The sequence below is a fragment of the Rhinolophus sinicus genome, linkage group LG10, assembly GCF_036562045.2.
Source record: "Rhinolophus sinicus isolate RSC01 linkage group LG10, ASM3656204v1, whole genome shotgun sequence".
In the NCBI taxonomy this organism is placed as follows: Eukaryota; Metazoa; Chordata; class Mammalia; order Chiroptera; family Rhinolophidae; genus Rhinolophus; species Rhinolophus sinicus.
The window spans coordinates 66,195,211-66,212,711 of record NC_133759.1 but is presented as its reverse complement, the minus strand read 5'-3'; the positions used below and the strand labels follow the sequence as shown (position 1 = coordinate 66,212,711).

At 38.8% G+C, this 17,501-nt stretch overlaps 1 protein-coding gene across 1 annotated transcript in view; it reads left to right on the top strand.

Moving 5' to 3' along the window:
* The first annotated feature begins 1,410 nt into the window (after positions 1–1,410).
* SHQ1 (SHQ1, H/ACA ribonucleoprotein assembly factor) overlaps positions 1,411–17,501 on the top strand; it is a 167,152-nt gene continuing 151,061 nt past the window's right edge. The window contains exon 1 of the mRNA XM_019717052.2: positions 1,411–1,669. Within this exon, the coding sequence (XP_019572611.2) occupies positions 1,527–1,669 (143 nt within the window). The 5' untranslated portion in view covers positions 1,411–1,526. The remainder of the gene's footprint in view (positions 1,670–17,501) is intronic.

The window sequence follows — 17,501 nt, the reverse complement described above, 5'->3', positions numbered from 1 at the left end:
TTCATAGAGCTGTCACAAGGAGAAAATGAGATCACTATAAAGGATTTTGTATGTGCTGGCACATACTAAATTTCAGTTAATTCAATTAATTCCTCTGTTACCCAAGGAATAGCTGAATGTGTGTATAAGGGTACACTTTAAATTGTTTTACACATGACCTCTTATTTTGTCTTTATCAAAACTCCCAGATTTAAGCAGAGTGGTTTTTACTTTAAATTTTTAAAATTTTGTTTGCTCTAGTTAATGTATTTTTCTGAGTCTTAATTAATTTTTAAGACTCATGAAAAATGGGAAATGAAAGGCTTTTGAGGTTATCTGGTCCACTGTCAGAGGAGATGGGTAAATAGGTACTATTTCCTGGACTATCCTAGCTATTGGTGGAATAACAGGAAATAAAATTAGAGGAAAGGAAGGCCAAGGGAATATGTAGGGGAAGAGAGAGACTAGTGGGGGAAGCACTGGGAGAGTATGAGGAGCATAGATTAAGGGGGGGGGGGGGCGGAGAAGACAAGGGAGCGAAGGGAAAAAGGAGACCGAAGAGGACCGCAAACAAGTCTAAGGAGAAAATTAAGAAAAGGAAAAGTACAGAAAGACAGCAATTTGCCAATACAGGCTAACTCCAACATGGTTTAAGAGTCAGACGTTCTGGGTCTGATCATTGTAAAAGTGCATGATTATTATAAGACATATTGCTTAACCTTTTGAGTCGTTCTTTGGAGTTCCTAATGTTGAAAGAGATAAGGTGTATAACGATCTGTAAACAAGAAAACTCTATTCAAATAAGGAATTAGGAAAGAGAGAGGGAAAGAGGGAGATACGGAGGGGGAGAGGAAGAAGAGAAGGAGGGGAGAGAGATTGGCATAGAAAGGCGGTGAGGAACAGAATGAAAAGGGGATTGTTGACCAAACAGGTGTGATCGAAGGAAAACCACAGTAAGGAGGATGCTGCTGTGGTGACTGATCCAACACATCGAGCATCGACAACTTGACAGGTACGTTGTTAGAGCTTTACATATTTTCATGTTATCCTCACAGTATCTCTATGGGGCTAGATCCTAGTATTATTCTCATTTTATAGAAGAGGTATGTGAAGCACAGAGAACTTTTGTAACTTTCCAATGGTCTTAACAGCTGGGAAGTGGCCAAGAAGGAATTCAAAAGTAGGTCTGCCTACCTGCAAAGCCAGTGCTGTTAAAATCATCTCTAAGAACCTCTAAAGAGGCTTGGTGGGTCTAAGGTGGACTCTTGTCCATGTTCTTCCAAGTTACGCTCTGGGTTCAATACCTATGCACAAAGCTCCACTCGCCACTCCCTTTCTCCATCTCTCCACCAACAGCGTCCCGTCTCCACGGAGATGGGCGAGAGGCGGGACTTCCTCGCTCACGCACGAGCACTTCCGCCTTGAGCCGGAAGCGCTGTGACTCACCGAACGAGTGTCTGCGCGTGGGTATTTTTTGGAGAATTTGAGTGGTGAGATCGTGGCCGCAGAGACAGTGACTGACTTGGGTACCGGAGTCCGGCGCGGCAATGCTGACCCCGGCGTTCGACCTCAGCCAGGACCCCGACTTCCTGACTATTGCTATCCGCGTGCCCTACGCCCGGGTCTCGGAGTTTGACGTCTACTTCAAGGGGGTCGACTTCAAGTTCTATGCCAAGCCGTATTTTCTCAGGTGAGTCCTGCGTATCTGGCCACGGGAAGGGTGTTTTGGGGCTTCATTCATTCATTCACTCGTTCGACAACTACTTATCCAGAGAGGATGAAAGAACGAGGGAGCGCTTCTCGATTTCACCACTGCCTTTTTCCGAGACCCCCGCAGCTTCTTTAGGTGCCTGAGGCAGTGAACTCTTGTAGATGTGCGTTCTAGATGCTGCCGAAGCTCATCTTAAAACTTATTAAATCTCCACATTAGAGAGATTTCGGAGCCACTTTAAAAAGTGGCGTTTGGGCCTCTGTCACTTTCCCAGTTTCCGTCCTGTCGCCCAGGTTCCCGTCCCTTCCTTTTCCTGTTCTTTTATTTCGCTCTGCGTTAGTCCTCCTTGCCCCAGGACAGCGCGCGCTGACTTCCCAACTGACCATTGCATTTGACTGTTCTTAGTCCACGTTCTGTTTATCCACCTCTTGACTGACCTCTCCCTTCTTCCTGAAATTCTCGCCTTCCGTGGCCCCCATGACACCCAAGTAGCTTCGTTCTCCTACTTCCTCATTATCTGCTGCTTCTCTGGTTTTGCCCCTTGACTGTGGTTGTCGTCCCCCAAGTCTCGGCTAGGAGCCTTCAGCATTTGTTGTTTGCATTTTTCTCCCTGCAGAACCATAGTGTAACAGTAGTAACAGCTACCACGATTCACATTCCATGTGAGAGGAGGGGCAAGCAGTGCGTTAAATGCTTTATGTTCATTATCTCATTTAATCTTGACAGTGGACCTCGGAGATAGGCATTATTATTATTAGCCCCATGTTACAGAGGACACTGCCAGATTATTCTTCTTAAACATTGTCAATAGTCCCCTTTCCTAGGAGGTAACATCCATTTTCCTGATCATTCTTTCAAAGATAGCTCCACCCTACTTTTCCTGCCCTAGTACTTTCCTGATACAAACCTTCCTCTAGAATCAAGCTGTTCCTTCACTGGGCCTGAACCAGTTTTTCTCAGATACCCACTAGGCCCAAACTTAATCCACCTACTTGAGTATGCTGCACTTATCTATTTCTGTCCTTATTTATATCTTTATTTATGTATCAAGTCTATGGTATATACCAGGCTCTGTTTTCAGTATTGGAGATGTAGTGGTGCCTCAGGTGGTTTACATTCTAGTGGGGAGAGAAAAATAATAAGCAAACAAGTAAACATATAACTACAAATCATAGTAAGTGCTCTGAAGGGAAATAAAGTGCAGTGATAGAGAACAAAAGGGATCCAATGTTTATGTAAAGTAGCCAGGGAAAGCCTTTCTGAAGAGGTGATATTTAAGCCAAGATATGAAGAATGAGAAGATGCTGATGATGGTATAGCAAAGATTTATTGGATTTTTACTCCAGGTTAGTGCTTTACGTGGATCATCTCATTTGGTGTTAGGGCAGTCCTACAAAGTAGGTTCTGTCATTTACCCATGTTATAGATGAGGGATCAGAGGCTCAGAGAAAAGTTGTTAAGTAAGATAGGTTTGTAAAATAAAATAAATACAATAAAATAAAAATTTCAGAGTAAAAATCACTTTGCTTAAGTCAGAGTTTTGATAAAGACAAAATAAGAGGTAATGTGTGAAACAATTTAGAGTACTCTTTACACAAATTCATCCATTCAGAGGCGTGGGAATTGGGTACACCTGAGGCTCAGCACATTTGGTGTTCTGTGATTTTGGGCAAATTATTCCGTGTCAATTTTCTCATTTGTAAAATGGGACTGCTATTAATGATCTTAAAAAGTTGATGTGAGGATTGAGATAATGCATACATAGTTCTTATTACCATGTCTGGTAATTAACCATGTATTCAATACATAGTAGGTATTATTAAGGGCCTGCTGTTCCAGTTATTGTTGCTGGATAACCGAGCAAACTTAATGGTCTAAAACAATAATCATTTAATTAACTCCCTGGTTTTTGTGTGTCAGGAATTTGATAAGGACTTGGCTGGGCTCTTCTGAATTGAGGTCTTTAATTCATTTGTGATCACATGATGGCTGGATCTGGAACAAGAAGGGCCTAAGCAGCTGAGGACTGGCGTGGTGAAGTTGGGGAGGGTATCTCTCTTCCTGTAGTCTTAGGACCTCCCTGTGTGGTCTCTTCGCATGGTCTAAATTGTGATTCCTTCAGGGAGTTGGAGAATAAACAGGATAGCTAAAAGTTTCTAGAGTGAGTATTCCAGCCAGCAAGGGAGAATCCATATCACCTTTTATGACTTAACTTCAGAAATCACAATCAATTCTATCGTATCGTATTGGTTAAAACAGTTCTAGAAGAAAGGGAGTGAACACTGACCCCCCCCACCACCACCACGTTTGAAGCAGTGATGTGAGATGGGCCATCTTTGTTGAAAATACAGTTTGCTACAGCACACCAAAGATGAATAAAATCTCACCCCTCTCCTTGAGGAATTGAGAGTCTAGCAGAGGAGGCATATCTGTGAACAAATATGATTTTACTATTTCATGGTAAGAATTTATACTTACAAAGAATCTAGGAGAAGGGAGCTAATAATAGCTTACGTTTTTTTTTTCTCTCAAATCTTTTTTCTTTTTTTGTTATTCGTTCCAGATCTACAAAACAACATAATGATTAGACATTTACACCCCTCACAAAGTGATAAACCCCCCAAGTCTACTACCCATTTGACACTGTAGATAGCTATTACAATGCCATGGATTATTACATTCCCTATGTTCCTGTACTTTATATCCCATGATTATATATATACTTAATTATAGTTGACATTCAATACTATTTTATATTAGTTTCAGGTGTACAGTGCAGTGGCCAGGTATCCATACGACTTATGAAGTGATTCCCCTTGTCCAGTCCAACACCCAGCTGACACCACACAGTTTTACAACATTGTTGACTATATTCCCCTTACTGCACACCACATCCCCGTGACTGTTTTGTAGCTACCAATTTGTGCTTCCTAATCCCTTTACCTTTCTTACCCAGCCCTTTAACCCCCCTCCCATCTGACAACCATCAGTTTGTTCTCTGTATCTATGAGTCTATTTCTGTTTTGTTTGTTCATTTATTCTCCTTAGATTCCACCTATAAGTGAGATCATAGGGTATTTGTCTTTCTCAGTCTGACTTATTTCACTTAGCATAATATCCTCTAGGTCCATCCATGTTGTTTCAAATGGTAAGATTTCATTATTTTTTATGGCAGAGTAATACTCCATTGTATAAATGTACCATAATTTCTTTATCCAATCGTCTGTTGAAGGGCATTTCGGTTATTTTCATATCTTGGCTGTTGTGAATAGTGCTGCTGTAATCACAGGAGTACAGTAGTACCTCGGTTTTCCAATGTCCCTGTTGACGAACATTTCAGTTTATGAACACCAGAAACCCGGGAGTAAATGCTTCTGTTTTCGAACACGCTTCGGAAGTAGAACATGTCACATGGCGTCCGCTGAGTGCAGGATCCTGAGGCCTAGCTGTTGGCTGTTTTCAAACGTTTCAGAACTCCAATGGTCTTCTGGAATGGATTACGTTCGAAAATAGAGGTACCACTGTACATGTATTTTTTTCAAATTAGTGTTTTGGATTTTTTTGGATAGATACCCAGAAATGGAATTGCTAGGTTATAAGGTAGTTCTATGTTAAATTTTTTGAGGACCCTCAATACTGTTTTCCATAGTGGCTGTACCAAATTACAATCCTACCAACAGTGCATGAGGGTTCTCTTTTCTCCACATCCTTGCTAACACTTGTCTGTTGATTTATTGATGATAGACATTCTGACAGGAATGATGTGGTATCTCACTGTGGTTTTTATTTGTATTTGTCTGATGATTAGTGATGTTGCACATGTTTTCATATGTCTATTGGCCACTTGTATGTCCTCTTTGGAGAAATGTCTCCTCATGTCCTCTGCCCATTTTTTAATTGGATTGTTCGTTATTTTGGAGTGCATTGTATAAGTTTTTAAAAAATAAATTTTGAATATTGACCCCTTATCAGATGTATCATTGGCAAATATCTCCAATTCAGTAGGATGTCTTTTTGTTTTGCTGATGGTTTCTTTTGCTGTGAAAACCTTTTTAGTTTGATGTAGTCCCATTTGTTTATTTTCTCTTTTGTTTCCCTTTCCCAAGGGGATATATCAGTAAAAATATTACTAAGAGTAATGTCTGAGAGTTTACTTCCTATATTTTCTTCTTTGAGTTTTATGTTTTCAGGTCTTATATTTAAGTCTTTAATCTATTTTGAGTTTATTATTGTATGTGGCATAAGAAGGTGGTCCAGTTTCATTTTTTTTTTTCTCATATATCTGTCTAGTTTTCCCAGCACCATTTATTGAACAGACTGTCTTTACCCCAGTGTAAATTCTTGCTTCCTTTGTCATAGATTAAATGACCATATAGGCATGGATTTATTTCTGGGCTCTCTATTCTGTTGATCTATGTGTCTGTTTTTATGCCAATACTATGCTGTGTAGCTTACTATATAGCCTTGTAGTATAATTTCATATCAGTAATGTGATACCTCCAGCTTTGTTCTTCTTTCTCAGGATTACCATGGCTATTCCAGGTCTTTTATGGTTTCATATAAATTTTAGGATTATTTTTTCTAGTTCTGTGAAAAATGCCATTGGTATTTTGATAGGGATTACATTGAATCTATATATTGCTTTGGGTAGTACAGATATTTTAACTATATTCTTCCTATCCATGAGCATGGTATATGTTTCCATTTATTTGTATCTTCTTTAATTTCTCTCTTCAATGTCTTACAATTTTCTAAATGCAGGTATTTTATTTTTTTAATTATGTTTATTCCTAAGTATTTTATTTTATTTTCTGATGCAATTATATATGGAATTGTTTTCTTAATTTTTTTTCTGATAATTTGTTATCAGTATATAAAAATGCAACTGATTTCTGAATATTAATTTTGTATTCTGATACTTTACTGAATTTATTATCAGTTCTAATAGTTTTTTGGTGGCATCTTTGGGGCTCTTTTTATATGGTATCATGTCATCTGCAAACAATGACAATTTTACTTCTTCCTTTCCCATTTGGATGCCTTTTATTTCTTTTCTTGTCTGATTTCTGTGGCTAGAACTTCCAGTACTATGTTGAATAAATGTGATAAAAGTGGGCATCCTTGTTTTGTTCCTGAACTTAAGGGGAATGCTTTTGGCTTTTCCCCACTGAGTATGATATTAGCTGTGAGTTTGTCATATATGGCCTTTATTATGTTGAGATATGTTCCCTCTATTCCCACTCTGCTGAAAGTTTTTATTATAAATGGATGCTGGATTTTGTCAAATGCTTTTCCTGCATCTGTTGATATGACCATATGATTTTTATTTTTCATTTTGTTTATGTGGTGTATCAAGTTAATTGATTTGCGGATATTGAACCAACCTTGCATACCGGGAATAAATCCTACTTGATTGTGGTGTATCATCTTTTTAATGGTATTGCTGAATTCGGTTAACTAATATTTTGTTGAGGATTTCTGTATGTGTCTTCATTAGGGATATAGGCCTGTAGTTTTCTTTTTTTGTAATGTTTTCGGTTTTGGAATCAGGACAGTGGTAGCCTTGTAAAATGAGCTTGAGAGCCTTCCCTCCTCTTGGATTTTTTGGAACAGTTTGAGGAGAAAAGTTGTTAATTCTTTTTTGAATGTTGGTAAAATTCACCTGTGAAGCCATCTGGTCCAGGACTTTTGTTTGTTGGGAACTCGTTGATTACCAGTTTGGTCTCATGGGTCGTAATTGGTCTGTTCAGATTTTATGATTCTTGATTCAGTCTTGGAAGATTGTATACTTCTAGGAATTTATCCATTTCTTCCAGATTGGCAAATTTGTTGGCGTATAGTTGCTCATAGTATTTTCTTAGGTTTTTTTTTTTGGTATTTTTGTGGTGTCTGCTGTTAGTTCTCTTTCATTTCTGGTTTTATTTATTTGATTCTCTCTCTCTCTCTCTCTCTGTCTGTCTGTCTGTCTGTCTGTCTTTTCATGAGTCTGGTTATAGTTTTGTCAATTTTGCTTATCTTTTCAAAAAACCACGTCTTGGTTTCATTGATCATTTGTATTGTTTTTTTAGTCTGTATTTCATTTATTTCTGCTTTGATCTTTATTATTTCCTTCCTTGTACTCCCTTTGGACTTTTTTTCCTGTTGTTTTTCTAGTTCCCTTAGCTGTAAAGATAAACTGTTGATTTGAAATTCTTCTTGTTTCTTGAGGTAGGCGTGCATTCCTATGAATTTCCCTCTTAGGACTGCTTCTGCTGGGTCCCATCGTTTTTGGGTTGTTTTGTTTTCATTTTCATTTGTCTTAAGGTATCTTTTAATTTCTTCCTTTATCTCATTGTTCACCCATTCATTATTTAGTAGCATGTTATTTAGCCGCCATGTATTTGTGTGTTTTTCAGTTTTTTTCTTGTAATTGATTTCTAGTTTCATACCACTGTAGCAAGAGAAGACACTTGATATGATTTCAGTCTTCTTAAATTTATTGAGACTTGTTTTGTGGCCTAACATATGGTCTATCTTGGAAAATGTTCTATGTGTTCTTGAAAGAAATGTATATTCTGCTGCTTTGGGGTGAAATGTTCTAAAATCTCAATTAAATTCTTCGGGTCTAGTGTGCCATTTAAAGCTGCTGTTTACACGTTGATTTTCTGTCTGGAAAATTTATCCATTGGTGTCAATGGGCTGTTAAAGTCCCCTACTATGATTGTGTTACTGTTGATCTCTGCCTTTATGTCAGTCAATATTTGCTTTATATATTTAGGCGCTCCTATGTTGGGTGCATAAATATTTACTGGGTGATGTTCTCTTGTTGAAATGATTTCTTTATTATTATGTAATGTCCTTCTTTGTCTCTTATTATAATCTTTATAATAAGTCTAATATTAAAGTCTAATCGGTCCTATATAAGCATTGCTACCCCACCTTTTTTCTCCTTTCATTTGCATAAAATATTTTTGTATCCCTTTACTTTCAGTTGGTGTTTGTCTTTCTATCTCAGGTGAGTCTCTTGTAGATAGCATGTGCATTGGTCCTTGTTTTCTTTCTTTCTTTCTTTCTTTCTTTCCTTTCCTTTCCTTTCCTTTCCTTTCCTTTCCTTTCCTTTCCTTTCCTTTCCTTCTTTCTCTTTCTTTCTTTCTTGACTATTTTTTTTATTAGTTTCAGGTGCATAAAACATGTAATAGTTAGACATTTATCATTTATATCCCTCACACAGTGACAACCCCCCTCCTCCCATCCACTATTCCTCTGACATCGCACATAGCCATTACATTTCCACTGTCTCTATTCCTAAAGCTGTACTCCGCTTCATTCATATATATATAAAATTGTAGTTGACATTCATTATTCTTCAGCTTCAGCTTCAGGTGTACAGTGCAGTGATCAGGCAACTACATCTTCCCTGAAGTGGTCTCCCTAATGAGACAAGTGTCCATCGGATACCCTACAAAATCTTTACAACATTATTGATTACATTCCCCAATTGACTTTCATAACCCCGTGGCAATCTTGTGGTTACTGACTGTGCTTTCTAATCCCCTAACCTTGTCCCTTATTCCTTCCCCCACTCCCATTTAGCAATCCTCTGTTTTTCCTCTATGACTCTGAGACTGTTTCTGATAAGTTTATTCATTTATTCTTTTCTTTAGATTCCACATATAAGTGAGATCATATGGTATTTGTCTTTCTCTGTCTGACTTATTTCACTTAACATAATATTCTCTAGGTCCATCCATGTTGTTACAAATGGTAACATTTCTTTCTTCTTTATGGCTGCGTAATACTCCATTGTATAAATGTACCACAGTTTCTTAATCCAGTCATCTACCAATGGGCATTTCAGTTTTTTCCATGTCTTGGCTATTGTGTATAGTGCTGCAGTAAACATAGGGGTGCATAAATGTTTTCGAATTAGAGTTTTGGATTTCTCCGGATACATACCTAGGAGTGGAATTGCTGGATCATAAGGTAGTTCCATTTTCAGGTTTTTGAGATACCTCCATACTGTTTTCCATAGTGGCTGCACCAAACTGCAATTCCACCAACAGTGTACAAGGGTTCCCTTTTCTCCACATCCTCGCCAGCACTTGTTGTTTGTTGATTTATTGATGATGGCCATTTTCACTGGGGTGAGGTGGTAATCACCCCAGTGATTTTTCCATAGTGGCTGCACCAAACTGCAATTCCACCAACAGTGTACAAGGGTTCCCTTTTCTCCACATCCTCGCCAGCACTTGTTGTTTGTTGATTTATTGATGATGGCCATTTTCACTGGGGTGAGGTGGTATCTCATTGTGGATTTTATTTGCATTTCTCTGATGGTTAGTGAGGTTGAGCGTTTTTTCATATGTCTGTTTTCCATCTGTATGTCCTTTTTAGAAAAATGTCTCTTCATGTGCTCTGCCCATTTTTTAATTGGGTTGTTTGGTTTTTTAGGAGTTGAGTGAGTTTTTTTAATAAATTTGGGATATTAACCCCATATCGGATACATCATTGGCAAATATCTTTCCCATTCAGTAGGATCCCTTTTTGTTTTTTTGATGGTTTCCTTTGCTATGAAAAAACTTTTCAGTTTGATGTAATCCCACATGTTTATTTTTTCCCTTACTTCCATTGCCCCAGGGGATATATCAGTAAAAATCTTACTCCAGGTAATGTCTGTAAAGCTTCTTCCTATATTTTCTTCTAGGAATTTTATGGTTTCAGATCTCACATTTAAGTCTTTAAGCCATTTTGAGTTTATTCTTGTATATGGTGTAAGACGGTGGTCCAGCTTCATTTTTTTGCATGTGTCTGTCCAGGTTTCCCAGCACCATTTATTGAACAAACTGTCTTTACCCCACTGTAAATTTTTGCTTCCATTGTCATAGGTTAAATGACCATATAGACATGGATGTATTTCTGGGCTCTCTATTCTGTTCCATTGATCTATGTGTCTGTTTTTATGCCAGTACCATGCTGTTTTGTTTTGTTTACTGTAGCCTTGTAGTATAATTTGGTGTCAGGTATTGTTATACCTCCCACTGTTTTTTCTTATTTCTCAAGACTGTCGAGGCTATCCGGGGTCTTTCATGGTTCCATATAAATTTTAGGATTATATATTCTACTTCTGAGAAAAATGTCCTTGGTAGTTTCATAGGAATTGCGTTGAATATGTGTATTGCCTTAGGCAGTACGGGCATTTTAACTATATTAATTCTTCCTATCCATGAATATGGTATATGTTTCCATCTATTTGTATCTTCTTTCGTTACTCTCTTCAGGGTCTTATAATTTTTTGAGTACAGATCTTTTACTTCTTCGGTTAAATTTATTCCCAGGTATTTTATAGTCTTTAAAGCAATTGTAAATGCGATTGTTTTCTTAATTTCTCCTTCTGTTATTTTATTATTGGTATATACAAATGCAACTGATTTCTGAATATTAATTTTGTATCCTGTTACTTTACTAAATTCATGTATCAGCTCTAAGAGTTTTTTGGTGGAATCTTTAGGGTTCTCTATATAGTATCATGTCATCTGCATATAATGACAGTTTTACTTCCTCCTTACCAATTTGGATGCCTTTTATTTCTTTTTCTTGTGTGATTGCTGTGGCTGGAACTCCAGCACTATGTTGAATAGAAGTGGAGAAAGTGGGTAACCTTGCCTTGTTCCTGATCTCAAGGGGAATGGTTGTAACTTTTCCCCATTGAGTGTGATGTTAGCTTATGGCCTTTATTACGTTGAGATATCATCCCTCTATTTCCACTTTCTTAAGGGTATTTATGATAAATGCTGCTGAATTTTGTCAAATGTGTTTTCTGCATCTATTGATATGATCATATGATTTTTATTTTTCATTTTTGCTAATGTGGTGTATCACATTAATTGATTTGCGGATGTTGAACTATCTTTGCATACCAAGAATGAATCCCTCTTGATCATGGTGTATGATCTTTTTAATATATTGCTAAATTCTGTTCGCTGATATTTTGTTGAGGATTTTTGCATCTGTGTTCATTAGAGATATCGGCCTGTAGTTTTCTTTATTTGTAGTGTCTCTGTCTGATTTTGGGATCGGAGTGATAGTGGCCTTGTAAAAAGTGTTTGGGAGCCTCCCCGCCTGGATTTTTTGGAAGAGCTTGAGGAGAATAGGTGATAATTCTTTTTTGAACGTTTTGTAAATTTCACCTGTAAAGCCATCTGGTCCGGGGATTTTATTTGTTGGGAGATTGTTGATTACTGATTCAACTTCCCTGGTGGTAATCAGTCTATTCAGGTTTTCTGTTTCTTCTTGAGTTAGCCTTGGAAGGTTGTATGCTTCTAGAAAATTGGCGATTTCTTCCAGATTGTCAAATTTGTTGGTATACATGTTGGCAAATTTGTTGGCTAATAGTAATTTCTTAAAAGTTTTTGTATTTCTGTATCTGTTGTCACTTCTCTTTCATTTCTGATTTTATTAATTTGGGTCCTCTCTTTTTTTTTAATGAGTCTGGCTAAAGGTTTGTCAATTTTGTTTATCTTCTCTAAAAACCAACTCTTGGATTCATTGATCTTTTGTATTGTTTTTCTGGTTTCTATTTCATTTATTTCCGCTCTGATCTTTATTATGTCCTTCGTTGTACTCCCTTTGGCTTATTTTGCTGTTCTTTTTCCAGATCCCTTAAGTGTGAAGATAAACTGTTGATTAATGATTTTTCTTGTTTCTTTAGGTAGGCCTGTAATGCTATGAATTTCCCTCTTAGGACTGCTTTCGCTGCATCCCATAGATTTTGGGTCATCATGTTTTCATTTTCGTTTGTCTCGAGATATCTTTTGATTTCTTCCTTGATCTCGTGGTTGACCCATTCATTATTTGGTAACATGTAATGAATTGGTGTGTCTTCCAGTTTTTTTTCCTGTAGTTGATTTCTAATTTCATAGCACTGTGGTCAGAGAAGAGAATTGGTATTATTTCAATTTTCTTAAATTTATCAATACGTGTTTTGTGGTCTAACATGTGATCTATCTTGGAAAATGTTTCATGTGCGCTTGAGAAGAACGTGTATTTCGCAGCTTTGGGGTAAAATGCTCTGAAAATATCAATTAAATCCAGGTGGTCCAATGTATCATTTAAGGCTGTTGTTTCCATATTGATTTTCTGTCTTGAAGACCTATCCCTTGTTGTCAGAGGTGTGTTGAAGTCCCCTACTATGATAGTGTTACTGTTGATCTGTCTTTATGTCAGTCAATATCTGTTTTATATATTTAGGTGCTCCTATGTTGGCTGCATAGATGTTTACTAGGGTTATGTCCTCTTGTCCGATCGGTCCCTTTATTATTATATAGTGCCCATCTTTGTCTTTTAATATAGTCTTCATTTTAAAGTCTTTATTTTGTCAGATATAAGTATTGCAACTCCAGCTTTTTTCTCATTTCTATTTGCATGACATATCTTAACCCAACCCTTCACTTTCAGCCTGTGTGCGTCTTTTGATTCTAGGTGAGTCTCTTGTATACAGCATATACAAGAATCCTGCTTTCTTATCCACTCAGCAATCTATGTCTTTTGATTGGAACATTTAATCCATTTATATTTAAGGTGATTATTGATAGGTACATAGTTATTGCTGTTTTTTAAATTTGTAGTTAGATTGTTTTCATCTTTTTTCTGTTTACAAGAAGCCGTTTTAATATTTCCTGCAATGCTGGCTTGGTGGTAATAAATTCCTTTAGCTTATTCTTTTCTGGTAAGCTCTTTATCTCTCCTTCAATTTTAAATGACAGCCTTGGTGGATAAAGCAATCTAGGTTGTAGGCCTTTGTTTTCCATCACTTTGAGTATTTCCTGCCACTCCCTCTTGGCCTGCAGTGTTTCTGTAGAAAAGTCATTTGATAGTTTTAAAGGAGTTCCCTTGTATGTAACCTGCTGTCTTTCTCTTGCTGCTTTTAGGATTCTCTCTTTGTCTTTAACCTTTGCCAGTTTAACTATAATGTGTCTTGGTGTGGACCTGTTTGGGTTCATCCTGGTTGGAACTCTCTGCACTTCCTGGGTTTGTATGTCGGTTTCCTTCACCAGGTTAGGGAAGTTTTCAGACATTATTACTTCAAATATGTTCTCGATTCTTGCTTCCTCTCTTCACCTTCTGGTATTCCTCTGATGTGCATGTTGCGCTTGATGTTATCCCAGAGGTCTCTTAAACCATCTTCATTGTTTTTTTTTAATCATTTTTTCTTTTTGTTTTTCTGTTTTGGTGATCTCTGCTAACTTGTCTTCTAAGTCGCTGATTCGATCCTCTGCTTCATCTAACCTGCTGGTAATTCCTTCAAGTGTGTTCTTTATTTCAGTTATTGTATTCTTTAGTTCTAACAGGTTGTTCATTATGATTTCTCTATCCTTCTTTATGTCGTCTCTAAGCTCCTTAAACATTCTTATCATCAGTGTTCTGAACTCTGTCTCTGATAGGTTGGTTACCTTTATTTCATTTGGTTCCAAATCTAGAGGTTTCTTCTTTCCTTTTATTTGGGACATGTTTCTTTTTTCCCCATTGTGGCGGTCTCTCTGTGTTTGCTTCGATGTATTAAGTAGATCCCCTAGACTTCTTAGTTTTTTGCTGGGTTATCTTATGTAGTATGTGTCCTTTATATGTGACTTGCACCACTTCATTCTTCTCCTCTGCGTGTGCTCCAAAGGTGACTCTTGTGTTGTGTATATTGTCCTGTTAAAGAAAATCTTTAATTGCTTTTCGCTTGTGAGTAGGTGGGGTTAACTCCTAGGCTGATTGGTTGTGAGACTTGGCTCTGACCACAGTGGATGTTCTGCTGCGTGAGGGGTGACAGCTCAAATGAGGTTTGGCCCCTATGGGCTCTTGTGCCTGTAGAGAATTCCCTCTGGGTGTGTCACTTGTAGGTCAAACCCGGTAGTACTCTGGTTTGGTCTGGAGTTGACCTCTGAGTGTGTTGAATCTTGTGCCTCTTGAGCTGGTCCCTGGTGTAGGACAATTTCAGAACAAAGCAAATGTCCAAGCACAAGCACAACAATAACAATAAAGAAAAAACCAAATATATTCACATATAAAAACAACCGGTAACCCACATTCAACACAAGCAAAAATATCAAAGATATAAAAACAAAACAAAAGAAAAAAAGCAGCGCCAGTCTTGGCTTAAGCCCACCAAGTATCTCCAGGTTGTCCTCTGCTGTACCAAAGAGTCCTCTGTATATTGTGCAGGCAGAGCCCCTCACCTGGTGCCCAGAGTGACGTTGGGACTGCAGATTTAGATGCGTGGGGCTGAGGGGTCTGGATCGTAGTTTCTACAAAGTCAGTGCAGTTTCTGCTCTTGCCTGCACATATGCACACTGAGAGTAGCACCACCAACCCGGTGTCCAATTCCCCTGAGTCTTAGGGCTCTTCTTCCGTGTGTGTGTGTGTGTGTGTGTGTGTGTGTGTGGAGGGCAGGAGATTTCTGAGGTGCTGAAAGCCCAGAGGTGTGTCTGCCGCCTACTGCTGATCCGTGGGAGTATCTCCACAGTTGTAATTGCCCTTCCCTAGGTAGGCCTGAATGAGTAGGGGCTCGGGATGAAGGAGTCTTCACTCTCCCAGCCTAGCTGTGTCACACTCTTCCCAGCCTCTTCCCTGGGTCAGAGCTGCACACCGGGTCTTCCCAAATCCCGAGTGCTATGGCTCCTCTGTAATCTGACACTACTCCTTAGGTCAGGGGCCAGCTTGATTCTCTGGGAGGGCGGGGGTAGTATTCGAGAGTGGGGGCAGGGGCCAGGTATGGAGTTGTCCGACCTAGGGCCCAGCTGTAGGTCTCAGCTGAGGTTATTGCCTCAAATGCTGGATATGCTGCCCTTCTGGTAGGAGAGATCAGCTGTGGGATACAGGGAAAGAGCCCGCCTCCTGGCTTTTGTGGTCTCTGTTCCGTCCTGGGAACCCCTGCATCTCCCCAGCCGAGGATGCCGGCAGGGCCTCATCTCCACAGCCGCAGATGCGGGTCTTGTCTCCACTCTGCTCCCTTTCCTCTCCCCTGCTTGCCCAGTTTGCCATTCTACAAGTAATCCTCATCATACGAGTCTCTTAGCTGTTCTGTGTGATGAGCAGAGAGTCCTTCAATGGGTTATAGATTTTCAATTTGTGGTAAGTTCTGGAGGAGAACTCAAGAAGTCTACCTCGCTGCAGCCATTCCTATGACTTCACTTCGGTCCTTGTTTTCTTATCCATTCAACTACCCTATATCTTTTGACTGGAGCATTTAAATCATTTACATTTAAAGTGATTATCGAGCGGCCGGATGGCTCAGTTGGTTAGAGCATGAGCTCTAACAACAGGGTTGCCGATTCGATTTCCACATGAGCCAGTGAGCTGCTCTCTATGCAACTAGATTGAAGAACAACTGCTTGGAGCTGATGGGCCCTGGAGAAACACACTGTTCCCCAATATTTCCCAATAAAATAAAAAAAATAAAAAATAAAAAAAAATAAAGTCATTATCAATTTGTATATAGTTATTGACATTTTATTACTCGTATTTTTGATCTTCGTTTGGTAGTTTTCTCCTGTATTTTCCTTCAAGGGGTCCTTTTAACATTTCTTGTAATACTGGCTTGGTGGTAATTAATCCTTTTGCTTTTTCTTGTCTGGGAAGCTCTTTAGCTCTCCTTCAATTTCAAATGATAGCCTTGCTGGGTAGAGTAGTTTTGGTTGTAGGCCTTCGTTTTTCATTACTTTGAATATCTTTCTGCCTGCAGTGTCTTTTTAAGAAATCAGCTGATAGTCTTATGGGAGCTCCCTTGTAAGTAATGAGTTGTCTGTCTTTTGCTGCTCTTAGGATTTTCTGTTCGTCTTTAACCTTTGGCATTTTAATAATTATGTGTCTTGGTGTGGGCCTGCTGAGTTTCATCTTGTTTGGGACTCGCTGTACTTTCTGGGCTTGTATGTCTATTTCCTTCACCAGGTTGGGGAAGTTTTCAGTCATTATTTCTTCAAATAGGTTCTTGATCTCTTGCTCCATCTCTTCTCCTTCTGGTACTCCTATGATGCGAATGTTGCTATGTTTGATGTTGTTTCAAAGGTCCCTTAAACTATCTTCGTTGTTTTTAATTCTTTTTTCGTTTTGTTGTTCTGATTGGGTGTATTCTACTACCTTATCTTCTAAATCGCTATTTGATCCTCTTCTTCATCTAATCTGCTGTTGATTCCTTCTAGTGTATTCTGCATTTCAGTTATTGTAGTCTTCATTTCTGACTGTTTCTTTTTTATGGTTTCTATGTCCTTCTGTATGTTGGCCATTTCTTTGTTGAAATTCCCACTAAATTCCTTAAGCATTCTTGTAGCCAGTGTTTTATACCCTGTCTCTGGTAGGTTGATTGTCTCCATTTCATTTAGTTCCATTTCTGGGGATTTATTTTGTTCTTTTATTTGGGACATGTTTGTTTGTTTCCTCATTCTCACTGCCTCTGTGTTTGCTTCTATGTATTAGGTAGATCTCCTGTGTCTCTCAGTCTTTGCTGGGTGGTCTCATGTGATAAGTGTCTTATGTGGTCCATCAGTGCAGTCTTCCTGATCTCCTGTGTGTGTTCCAGGAGTGTCTCTTGAATGTTTTGTGTGTTGTTGTTGAGCCTTGATTGCTTTGGCACTTGAGTGGGTGGGATTGCCTCCCAGGATGACTGATTGTGAGGACTGGCTATGCCGACAGCATATGATCTGATGTGTGGGGGCTGACCCCTCAGTGCGGTATTCATATTTGCAGGCTTCTGTGCCTGTTGAGACCCCCCTTTGGGTGTGTCACTTGTGGGGCTAATCAGGTAGTGCTCTGGTTTGAAGCCAGCTTCTGGGTGTGTTGTTTCTGGTGCCTC